This window comes from Mustela nivalis (assembly GCF_964662115.1).
Source record: "Mustela nivalis genome assembly, chromosome: 15".
Taxonomy (NCBI): domain Eukaryota; kingdom Metazoa; phylum Chordata; class Mammalia; order Carnivora; family Mustelidae; genus Mustela; species Mustela nivalis.
In genome coordinates, this window is record NC_139034.1 from 85,334,130 (window position 1) to 85,346,690 (window position 12,561).

The window sequence follows — 12,561 nt, forward strand, 5'->3', positions numbered from 1 at the left end:
GGGTCATGAAATGGAGTTTGGCGTGGGGCTCTGCGCTGGGCTTGCAGCCTGCTCCCCATCCTTTCTCCCCTCCCCCTCGGCCTCCCCGCCATCGCCCTCTCTCTTTCTAAAAAGAATGGCTAGGACCTCACTCAAAGAAGGAATTTAAGCTATTTTCAATCTACTTCAAAATGTGACATTTGCTGCCATGCCTACGGAAGAGAAGATGCAAGGATGGCAGAACTAGTTAATCCACACGAGACAAAAATTCTACCGGGGCGCCTGGGGGGCTCAGTCGTTAAGTGTCTGCCTTCAGCTCAGATCATGATCCCAGGGGCCCGGGATCAAGTCTGCATTAGGGCTCCCTGCTGGGTGGGGAGTCTGCTTCTCCCGCTCCCTCTGCCCCTCCCTGCACCAACTGTTCCCTCCACCCCCGCCCCTGCTCATGCACTCTTGCTCTCTCTCAAGTAAGTGAATTTAAAAAACTTAAAAGAATAAAATCTTTCCAAATCAATCCTGATTTACCTATATCTCTCCCTCCCACTGAGTATTTTACAAACACCCTCCCCCCAATTTTTGTATTCCCCATACCTGTTACTCATTCTCTTCCCTCTGCCAGGAAGAACCCTCCATACCACTATGTTAGAAGGAATTCAACGTATGGTTCCAGAATTCACTCACTTATTAACCCCCGTTGCAGAATTAAACCCCTCTGTAGAGGCCCAGGTAAGAGCAGCAGATAAAAGCTGGAGGCGCCATTCTGTGTGTTAGGTGCTCGGATTCTGTCCTCAAACATTCTGGGTGAGACGGAGACTGTTTCCATTTGAAAGTTTAGAAACTAAGGTTCGAAGAGATTGTGGTTTGCTCAGATAACACAGATAATTGGTGGCAGAACTGGAACTGAGCCCAGGATAACTAAATTCTAAAAGCTTGTATTCTTTTCATATGGCATACGGCTTTCCAGGGACTCCATCATTCCTTCAACTAGGAAAGCACTTAACTTTTGTATTCTAATTATCGTTCTCTTTTGGTACTCTGTGTTCCTTGAAAGCAGAGGCTGTCTTTTTGTCTTTCCTTCCTTCCTCTCTCTTTTCTTTCTCTCTCTTTCTTTTACTTATATGACTGTCAAAGAAAGTAAGAACTTCATATATGTTCGTTGAAACTGAATGGTGATGGTTTACAGAATAGCTCTAGTGCTCAGGGAATTCCATATTGATGTTTCAAAGCAATGCTCAGCCTATTTCCCCCAGAGTGAGAATTCCAAGCTTCCCAGTCAGCCATGCTCACTCCAGTGTCAGCCAAAGGGCACGGCTATGAAGCAGCTGGGGCAGCCACCTGATTTTTAAAGAAGATGCCATCAGCCTAAAGATACGAACTCAGTCACGACGGTGTTATGTCATTAGGATGCAGAAGGTAGAGTTCTTGAAAGGTAAATATCTCATCCTGCTTTCTGGGAAGAGCCCATGGCCTTGGTGAAGAGCAAAGTAGGCTTTTCCGTCTGATTCAGAGGAGTTATTCCTTTAATATTTATTGAGTGACTGATCACAACCGTGAATGAAACACAGCACGTCTTCAATCATGGAATTTGAATTCTAGCAGTAAGAAATAAAGATTCAGCGCCTTGGAAAAAATACAGCAGAGTGAAGGGATAGTACGTGTTGGGGATGTGAGTGGGGCAAACTAGGAGACCTGAATGAAATTGAAAGGCAAGGTACTCAGACCAGTGAGACTGCGGTACGGTGAGCAAGGGTGTCCTGATAGGAAGTCAAGTCCGAGAGCTCACAGAAGATAGGTCACCGGGGCCAGGTCCAACAGGCCGTTGATTAGCTTTGGAAGTTATGGGATGGGGATTCAGGGGTGTGACCAGTAGAGGAAAAACGAACTGACTGCATCTTTAGAAGGATAAATGGTGTCGTGCAAAACACACAGTGATAACAGTGCAAAATAGGAAGGTGTCCGCAGTCCGGTGAGTGGAAGGGGAAGACGATGTGACTGGGGAGCGTGCTGAGAGCTCATATTCTGGATTATCTGGAAAGTCAGGCCAACAAGGCTTGCTGCGTCTTGGAAACATGAGAATGGCGGGGGGGGGGGGGTTGCTGCAAGGATGGCTCCCTAGTTTTCAGTTTGACCAGAGCAGTAAACAGACGCACCACGCCGTGAGGAGGGGACCGCTGGCAGACAGCCTGAGCGTGTTCAAGAAACCCAGAGCTGCACACAGAATACCTGTACATTAAATTAGGTGCCATGACTGCGGAATAATCCAGAGGTCTGTAAACACGGAAAAGATGGTCACGGACAACCGTTCACACTGAGCCGTGTGCATGCACACGCTCATTACACTGTGCTCTCGCGCAGTTAAGATCCTGCCAGGATAACCGCAGTGAGACACAGTAAGGACGAGAGGCTCATTCGACGTCGTGTGGAGACGTTATGTGGCTGCCTACGTGAACTGGAGTTCAGCAAGGAACTCAGGGCTAGAGATATGTGAGCGGTTATCGGCATATTCAAGCCAAGGGATAGGATGAGAATACTTACGGAGCGAATGAAGACAGAGAATAGGGCCGGTACTAAGAAACGGAACTCTCCAACATTCAGATGAATGAAAGGTATTTTACGTGTCAAATTTACATAACTGCGTATCAATTTACTAAAAAATGCGTAACTTTGAATCAGCAATTCTGTACTAAGAATGTTTAAGGAGAAAACAGGACTAGAACACGCAGACTATGATACAGACTTATCACAATGCTTACTAGGAAAGTAAAAAGGTGCAGCCGGGGGATGGTGCAAGGTCAAATAATCTGTAAGTCTTACAATAACATTCGGCCAACCTGAATACGTTACACTCATTCAGTGGAATTGTGTACAACAGTTTAATGTGAATTTACTGACCCGTAAATTCTCCCACTGAGAAAAGCTGATCAAATACAGCATTACAGTTTTATCTTTATCTGTTACACTGTAAATAATGTATTTTGCACTTCCCATACTATCAATAACCTAAAATAGTGAATGTTACTATTTTTGGTGGTAAAATTATGTACCTTTCCCCCTATTTCCCTTACTGGTATCTGTTTTATAGTTTTTCTCAATCGGTATTATAAAAATATATGTTGAAATTTTTTTTGAAGTGTTATTTTTTGAGAGAGAGAATGTGTGCGAGAGAGCACAAGTAAGGACAGGAGCGGAGGGAGAGGGAGAAGCAGGCTCCCCGGTGAGCTGGGGGCTCCATCTCCGGACCCTCAGATGAGAACCTGAGCCAAAGGCAGACACTTAACTGACTGAGCCACCAGCTGTCCCAAGTCTAAGTTTCTAATAAAGTTCATTCAGTCATACAAAATACAAAGGACCTCAAGTAGGAACCTGATTTGAACTGGTGAAAAATTATATCAATAACAAAATATGTCTCATTGAAATAACTACTATGAATTGTTTTAAAATAAATACATCATAAATTTTAATAGTATACTAAATATTTTATTTAAATAAAGAAATATAACATTTGTTCCACTGTATCGATAAAATTTCAAATTATTTACAAATAATAATAATAATTCCTTGGGTACTATATTTCAAGTATCACAAAGCTGTCATGAAAACATATTTTTCAAAATGAACAGACTGCATTCTAAAATTTAGTATATAAATCCAGACATAATACACATTACACAAAATTAAATAATCTAGGGATAAAATCATTGTAAACAGAGCAATTTACCTCTCTGTAATGGAAGTTACAACACTTATGCCATCTTGACATGTACTCAACAGATTACATCTAGGAAAACCACTCCCTGTGAATATGATCTATCCTGGAGTATAGTTCTCGTGAAAACACTCTCTTTAAAACATACTCTGTTGCAGGAAAAAAAAAAAAAAAAGTGGGCCAAGTACTTTAAAACTTCAAGTTTCTTTTAATTAGATTCATCTAATTTTAAGTTATTTCTCCTAATTTACCTAATGACATCATTAACAAGGTTTCATTCGTGAGCTTGCCCTTAACCTTAAAAAATAAATTTGTTTACATTTCACACTTGAAAGAATGTTAGCCTTCAATTTAAAAGAAATATTTTTTATAAGTCTGATTATAGCAATTCTGCTTCTTTCTTGTAATGCTGTAATTAGATAAAAACTATTAAAATTTTGATCTTGGAAAATCCACTTAGATCAATACTTTTAATGACTCTAAAAGCTCATGAATGTAACTAATATTTGAGTCAAAATTCTCAATTTCTGTAGGGATATTATATAAATGTCTCTTATTTAACTGTTTATTTCATCTTGGTTTTAAAAGTCACTAAATACCACAGGGCTAAAAGAATTTTTTATTTCTTGGCTTTGGTCCATTCAGTGTCTTATCTATCTCATACATTTAAATTGTTTTTCTGTATCTCATAATGCTGTTTAAGTATAAATTTTAAGGGATTAAAAATAAAATACAGTTTCATTTTTTATCAGGACTCCTCATCACAATGAGGCCACCGGACCACAGGCTTTCCTCCACAGAAAAGCTAGCTTTAAACCAAGTACCGATTTTCCTCCTGCAACTCACACTTGTCTATTGAATCAGTGACCCAATCTTGCTGCAGGATTTTAAACTTTCTCTTAAGAGTTCTTCGAAAAGCTTTTAAATCTGCCACACGACTCTGATCCTCCCCAACGATGACATGAGACACTCCCTGAGCTAAATGAGAAACCACTTTGGCTCCATGAAACCGAAGCTCCAAAGCTGTAACGGCTAATCTTGTTCCCTCGATGCTGGTACTCAAGTCATTAACAACAGCATACATGTCCACGTAAATAACGCAGTGCCGAAACATACTGAGAGGGCAGCCGTCCCAGGAATACCGGTGCTCTAAATCAGCAATCACAGAAGCCATTTCTCCAGGAGCTTGTGCGCTGGGATTTTTAATTCCTGAGAACACTTCCTTCAGTCGGTTCAAATCCGTATCAACAAAATAACTGTCACCGTAACAATCGTATTCACGGGCAAAATGCTCCTTTGTCGACGGGCACATGTGAATCATAAAGCGAGGCTGCCACGGCACGCAGCTTTTGGTCTTAAAACACTCCAACAGCCACTCGGGCTTGACGACATCATGTTTGTCCGAAGAAATTATGTTTTTCACTCTGATGTTCTCGGACCCTGCAATGACGCAGTACGTGTCTGGGCCTGGATTCTGTACTATGTAACCACCAAATTCGGCAATTCTGTTCTCCAGATCGGGCTTCGGATGGCCATCCGTGCCGTTCATGACACAGAACTCCACATCTTCAAATATATTAGACACTTTGTTTACATTAGAAAGGTTGGGAGCTTTTAAGTGCTCAATAATTCCGATCACTTTCCTCATCTTCGGGGCAGCCTTCCGCTTCTTTTCTTGTGGCTCATCGCCGTCGCCGACGTACAGGTGTTTGGAAGCCAGCTTTCCCGAGGCCTTCCCGCGAAGCTGCTCCAGCCCGTCGCGGGTGGCGCACTCATGCCACTCCTTGTCTTCTCTGATCCTCTCGATTCGTGGAAAACGGAGTGTGCAGCCAGTCTTATACATATCGCTGGGGACGATCTCTGTGGCCTTAACCTGAACAATGACAGAATGACAGGGCTCAATGTACACCTCTGGCTTCTCCGTTCCACATAAAATGCTGCTGGGTGGAGCTTTCCTATGGAAAGGCTTCCAGTGTTTGGCCAACTTCAAACCCAGATCGTACAGTTCTTTCATGGTGTAACCTGAACCAACACGGCACAGAGTATGAAACACCGACGGTTTTTCGCCAGGAGGCGGCGTCTCTGCTACGGCACATAAGAAATGAGACATCATGCCCCCTCGGGAACCCTTCCCCCAGTAGCCCCCGACGATTAGGATGTCCAGCTCATCCACCAGCCCGTCCACGTACTCTGGTTTAATCTTCAGCCATCCTTCGCCTCTTTTGTCGGGCTTGTAAATCGACAGAGGGTGTTTTATCATGATCCCCTCTTCCCGTTTATCTATTGCTTCATTCAAAGCATCGATCACTTCTTTCTGAGTATGAGCTTGTGTCTTCTGCACTATTTCTATCCTACCGGGTATTGGTGTAAAAACACTGGTAAGAATCTCATACCTTTTTTTCAGGGTCTCACGTCCCAGCTTTTTATTATTGACCATCAGCACATCAAACACACAGTAACAAGTCTGCAGATCAGAATCCTCCACCATTCTTTTGATATCAAACTTAGTCCCCTTTTGCATGAAAGTCTGTGTGCTGGGGTTGAAGGCCATCATCTCGCCATCCAGGATACAGATCTGTATGTCTGCTTTGAAGGCACTGTGAATGAACGGTGTGAGAGAACCTTCCTGTGGCGATTTGCCGAACTGATCCGTGTAGTTGAATCCATTTCGGGAGAAGTACTGGTACTCCCCACCCTGCTTGTGCATCTGCATGCGCTCCCCATCGAGCTTGGTTTCAATGTAGAAGCTCTGGTGTTTCATGTCCTTCTCGATCCGCTCAATGTCTGCTATAGCAGCCAGCATCGGTTTAAAGGCTGAGAATAAAGTGATGGAGATGTCACTGAGTCCTATGGAAGGGTCATGCAGCTGCCTACAGACCTTTTCCAGATCTGTGGTGACGTTATGCAACTCAGCAGCATCATTATGGAAAACAGAAAATACAGACTGTTCGCTGAAACCGAGTTTTAAGTCCTTTACAATCATCCGTATAAGCCACTTCTGTTCCAGTGCTGAACTCTGACTTATTAGCTGAAGAAGACTCTTCTTAATTAGGTCCTTTCTTCTGGCAGAATTATTGCTGGCAATGGAGTCTAAAATGTCATTTACCTGCTGTATGGTTAAACTTCCTTTCTGCAAACATCTTGGTTTCAACACAAAATATGCAATTGTTGCAAAGTCACCAGCATCTCCACGAGTTCCGGTGGGCGTTCTGTAATTTAAAAGTTTAAGGGCATCTTTTCCTCCTTTAGGCAAATTAAGCAATTCGATATACAGTTTAGCAAGCATGGTTTCTTTGATTCCATACGCCATTCTCTCTCTTTCCAGCTGAGGAAGAATGAGTCTCATTGCTGGGTAAAAAGAGTCTTTGACATCTTTTTGGTTCTTATGAAGGGCATTGTGAAATCTTCTCCAAGAATCTAAAAATTCCCTGAACTGTCTGATTTTTTCTGCTCGTCCTTTACTTCTCTGTATTCGTTCTAACGTTGAACACAAGTCTGCAAAAGGAACATGAGATGCAACAGTTGGTGAAGTCTGCGCGGCGGCCATGGAGGCGATGGTGAATTCTCTGGTTTAACTAGGAAGGCAAAAAGAGAGTAATTTTCAATTAAAGATAAAATTCAACTAAACATTTCATGTAAAGACCTTACAGATAGTGTCTCATTCGTGATCAACACTTGCTAAACGAAACCAAATTAATGCTAGAAACTTGTCTCTTTTCATTCTCTACATTTAATGAAAATCAACTATTTTACTTCCATCCTATTTAGAATTTATTATCAAAAGTATCACCAGTCCCTTTCTGTACATTTACAATACCGAAATTGACCACTTTGTCTTTCTCCCTAAGTTCCAACTTCTTTTCAATTAATGATTCCATTCCTCATTTAGCTCATCGTGCAAAGGAATAACACAACCACAAAAACAAGGCTCAATTCATTTCATTTCTAGGCTTCTGAGGTAAGGCCTTTCCTGACACTTCTCCTCCTCTTCTGTCAGACGACCACACAGCATCAGAAACAGGCGTTTTCAACAAATCACTGAATTGAAATTTGGCTTTGCGGGTACTGTAGGAGTTCACCCAAAGAACTTATCTTCTCTTTCAGCCAAAAAAAGCCCATATCTATGTTTACTTTCACTTCACTGTTAGCAAAGCCAAATCACTCCAGTGCCCCAAACCCAACTCAGAACACCCTTCCTATGAAATCCTTACCTGACCTACCTCTTTTAACTCTATTTTATCATAGCTATTCAATGGCTTTAGCAACTTAAACTCATTAGCACACCTTTCTGCTCCTATTCACATGCAACTACCCCCCAACAATTCACTGACTACATATGTGCCAGGCACCATACTGTTTCTGCCTTAAGAGAGCTTGAGTTCTGGGGTGCCTGTGGGGGGGGGGGCTCAGTGGGTGCACCATCTGCCTCAGCTCAGGTCCTGATCTCAGGATCCTGGGACTGGTGCAGATGCTCGGACTCCCTGCAGCAGGGAGCCTGCTTCTCTCTCTCCCTCTGCCACTGTCCTGGCTTGTGCTCTCTCTCACTCTCTCTCTCTCTCAAAAAAATAAATAACATCTTAAAAAAAGAGAGAGAGAGAGCAAGCATACATTTTATAAAGAGAAAGGGGCTCTAACGGGAACTTATTATAAAATGCTAAGTGTTTTAACAAAAGTAAAATGTCATGAGACAGCTTTTCACTGAAGCATCTTCTTAAGTCAGAGAGGAAATAACAGGTACCTTGCTGGGTTAGGGTCTAGATTGTTTCCCAAAGTGATCACCACAACTGTGAAATTTCTTTGAAGTTTTAAATATTCATGCAATTTTTTTAGGGGGGGTGAGCAGAGGAAGCAGGAGAGAGAGACTCTTAAGCAGGCTCCTTGCCCTGTGCAGATGCCCCCACAGAGCTCCACCTCATACCATGAGATCATGACCTGAGCCAAAATCAGGAGTCAGAAGTTTACCCAACTGAGCCACCCAGGCACCCCAGCAAATTCTATCAGAATCTCTAAGATATCAGAGCTACTATATGATTTACATTATGTAACATTAAAATCAACTAACTTTTCCAAAAAAGACTTCAATAAAAATGTGCATTCCAGGAATATAAACTGTGTCCTATCTTGCGGTTTTAGACCCCTCCTGGCACATCCCTGTGTCCCCTAGAGAGCAGGGAGTCAGAGCAGGGAGGAGGGAGATGCACTGTACTCTCAGAGACCAGGAGATTCCCCATGGCAGCAAACAAGACAGCACACACTAGGAGCACAGGCCGCACTGTCTTACAGCTGGCACAAGAAATCCAACAGCTGGTGGTTGTGGTACCACTGTCACCACACTGCCAGCCCCGGAGGTGGGGAGCAGTACTTTGCGTCAGTAGTGCCTGGTACACAGTAGGTTTGTTGGTGGAGTGAATTACGGAACGACTAGAGTTGAGCTCCTGGAGAAGCACAGGAGCAAAGGCCAGAGGCTGGTCACACTCGGCACAACCCTCCCCACCCCCAGCCCCACTATGCCTCGTGGGATTCAGTTTTGTGAAAAACATTTAGCAGCTATGATTGCACTGGGAAAGTGCCACAATAGCCATTTGATGGCCTTTGGGGAAAAAGGCCACACTTCTCACCCAATGCCTGACAAAGGAAACTCCGCTTCTATGGAATCAGGTAGACCATGAGACAAAACCCATGAGAGACCACTTTTCCCAGCCTTTGATCTTTGAATACAGTGACTGCTCCCCCGGTCTCATCTGCATAACTGACTGAAACACGGGTCAGATGTGCTCACCGTCTACCTCTCAAAACGCGCCCTCTCAAGCCAGTGCATTACGCGATGTGCTGTGCTTACAATTCGTATATGACATTTACCTAAAACACAGGATATTAAGAAACACTTCTTGGAATGTTCGAGATGGGTACACAGTTTCTGATCTATCTGAATAGTCTACGTGTCTCAGTTCCCCTCAACAAGTTCCAGGGAAAGACTCAACTACTTTATAACAACACTGAAATCGACCCTACACATGGGCGCCAAAACTACTAAAAATGTAACAAGGGCCCTAGAGTTAGGATGAAATGAGGAGACAAATGTTTTTACTCCTTAAAATGGACAAGAACATCGCTTCTCAGCCTTTTGGCTAAGATCAAGTGTCAAACTGCACAGGAAAATAAAAATATGTACAAAAAAGTTAAATACTGGGATTTCCATCGAACATTACACATAAAAGGATTTCCTTGTAAACGTTCTCTAATTTTATTGTCTGGATCTGAGGCTGTCCGCCGACGGTCTACATTCGTGAGAACAACTGAACAGCGTGTGGCGAGGGTTCGGGCCCCGAGTCCGACCGACGTGAGTGTAACGGGGGCTCCACCGTGAGCAGTGCAACACGGGCCAGCCCCGCACCCTCGCCCAGTCTCCGTGGGTGTAAAGCGGGGTCCACCCCTGGAAGGTGAGACGAGGCGGCGTCAGACGCCCGCACACGGGCTGACCCTGGACGGGGCGGCCAGCAAACTCGGCTAATCTGGCACCGCACCGCGGGCGGACGCAGCAACGTTTAAAACGCTGTATGTACCCCAAAGATACAGATGTAGTGAAAAGAAGGGCCATCTGTACCCCAATGTTTATAGCAGCAATGGCCACGGTCGCCAAACTGTGGAAAGAACCAAGATGCCCTTCAACAGACGAATGGATAAGGAAGATGTGGTCCATATACACTATGGAGTATGATGCCTCCATCAGAAAGGACAAATACCCAACTTTTGTAGCAACATGGACGGGACTGGAAGAGATTCTGCTGAGTGAAATAAGTCAAGCAGAGAGAGTCAATTTTCATATGGTTTCACTTATTTGTGGAGCATAACAAATAGCATGGAGGACATGGGGAGATGGAGAGGAGAAGGGAGTTGGGGGAAATTGGAAGGGGAGATGAACCATGAGAGACTATGGACTCTGAAAAACAATATGAGGGTTTGAAGTGGCAGGGGGGTTGGGAGGTTGGGGTACCAGGAGGTGGGTATTGGAGAGGGCACAGATTGCATGGAGCACTGGGTGTGGTGCAAAAATAATGAATACTGGGGCGCCTGAGTGGCTCAGTGGGTTAAAGCCTCTGCCTTCGGCTCAGGTCATGATCCCAGGGTCCTGGGATGGAGCCCTGCATGGGGCTCTCTGCTCAGCGGGGAGCCTGCTTCCCCCCCCCCACCCGCCTGCCTCTGCCTACTTGTGATCTCTGTCAAATAAAGAAAAAAAAATAACGAATACTGTTTTTCTGAAAACAAATAAATCAATTTAATAAAAAAAATAAGTAAAATAAAACGCTGTATAAAGGGTTAGGGACACAAGCGCGGGGCGCTCGGCTCGGACGCAGCAGCAGGACACGCGGGGGACGGACACCACCAGGACCCTGCGGAGCTAACAACGCACACAGCGACCACCCGCCGCCCCGCTGTCCTCAGGCGACGCGGCAGAGCCTGGAGCAGGACCGGCTCGATGCCCGCGACCGCCCCGCCGCTTCCCGGAGAGCGCGCGACCCGCCTGCCTCCCCTGACGGCGCGGGGCCCCCCCGGGAGCGGCGCCCCCACAGCACCCGCCCCCGGCCGCTCGGGGAAGCCGTCCGCGGAGGGGAAAGGCCAGGACGCGGGAGCCCGGAGGCCGACGACGGACGGACTTAAGAAGAGAAACGGGCCCCCGGACGTCCCTGCGGCTGCCCCGGGGCCGCACCCCGCGGACCCCCGCCCCCGCCCCCGCGGACCCCCGCCCCCCCGGACCCCCGCCCCCGCCCCGCGGACCCCCGCATCCCCGCCCCCCCGGCCCCGCCCCCGCGGACCCCCGCATCCCCGCCCCCGCGGACCCCCGCCCCGATCCCGGCGGACGCCGCCGCGGGGACGGTCCCGTCACCTCTCGGAGCCGAGCGTCCCCGCGGGCCTGGGGAGGACGAGGTCCCGGAGTCGGGACGTGCGCGACCGCGGCGTCGCAGGGTCCAGCGCGCCCCGGGAGGCGGACGCGGACAACCCCGAGCCTCGCCCGCGGCCCGGGAACCCCGCCCCGAGGGACGGCCGCCCTCCGGCGCCGCGCGGTCCCCGAGGGGCCCGGGCCCGCCCCTGTGACCGCGCCGGGGAGCGGGCCTGAAAGACCTTCTGTCCGGAAACAAAAACGAACTTTCGAGACCAAAAGCATGTGGCGGGCGGAGAAGACGAGGGACGGCGCCGGCCCCGGTCCCGGGGAACTTACCGCCGGCGCGGCCCGCGGACTCCGACGCCCGCGCCCCGCTGCGCAGCCGCGCGCACGGCCGACCGGAAGCGCAGCCCGGGAGCGGTCACCGAACCGGAAGCCGCCGGCCGAGGGCTGTTCCGCCAGCTGCTCCGGGCGCAGACGCAATCGCCTCTGAAGGGGGGGGGCGGGAGAAATGGGTCCCTGACGTCATGAAGATGATGAGAGCGGCCGCCGTCACAGCGCCAGTCCGTGACGTCATAGGGATAATGTGCGCAGGCGCAGTGGCGCTCGGGACGGGCGCTCCTTGCAAGGCTGTGGAGGTCCCCAAGGAGTCCTGGTATCCGTGGAACTACAAGCAACTCCCGGTCGCCTCCCAAAGCAGCAGGTGCTCTTCGCAAGTGGCTGACCCAAGAGAGTGGGTTCCGTCTCGAGCGACAACCGGAAGCATCTTGTGTACTGACCCTTACTTGGACTATGAACCTAGTCCTCTCCCTGCGCGGCCTCATAGAGTTGTGTTCTCTGTCTGTAAGCAGTGGTTCCAACCCTCATCTCACTGGTTGTTGTGAAAAATGCCCTGATTTGAAAATGGGCATCTTCCCACCCAAAATGTCTGCGGTTTCCTTTAAATGGAAAAATAAGCTTTTGCAAAATTGCCTAAGGCTGTCCTTTCCTATTT

At 47.2% G+C, this 12,561-nt stretch overlaps 1 protein-coding gene across 2 annotated transcripts; it reads right to left on the bottom strand.

The window, feature by feature from the left end:
• Positions 1-3,434: 3,434 nt before the first annotated feature.
• LIG4 (DNA ligase 4) lies at positions 3,435-12,165 on the bottom strand. 2 transcript variants are annotated; one of them, XM_082701251.1, is made up of 2 exons: positions 11,904-12,165; positions 3,435-7,260 (listed from the first exon to the last, which is right to left on the bottom strand). In XM_082701251.1, the coding sequence occupies exon 2, from the start codon at positions 7,230-7,232 to the stop codon at positions 4,497-4,499; it is 2,736 nt and encodes a 911-aa protein (XP_082557377.1). In that variant the 5' UTR covers positions 7,233-7,260; positions 11,904-12,165; the 3' UTR covers positions 3,435-4,496. The 2 variants fall into 2 exon arrangements, with proteins under 2 accessions (XP_082557377.1, XP_082557378.1); XM_082701252.1 differs by lacking the exon at positions 11,904-12,165 and adding an exon at positions 11,571-11,774.
• Positions 12,166-12,561: the final 396 nt, after the last annotated feature.

What these genes read in the sequence shown, in the direction of transcription:
- LIG4 (XM_082701251.1), bottom strand. Translation starts at nt 7,232, where the DNA reads ATGGCCGCCGCGCAGACTTCACCAACTGTTGCATCTCATGTTCCTTTT.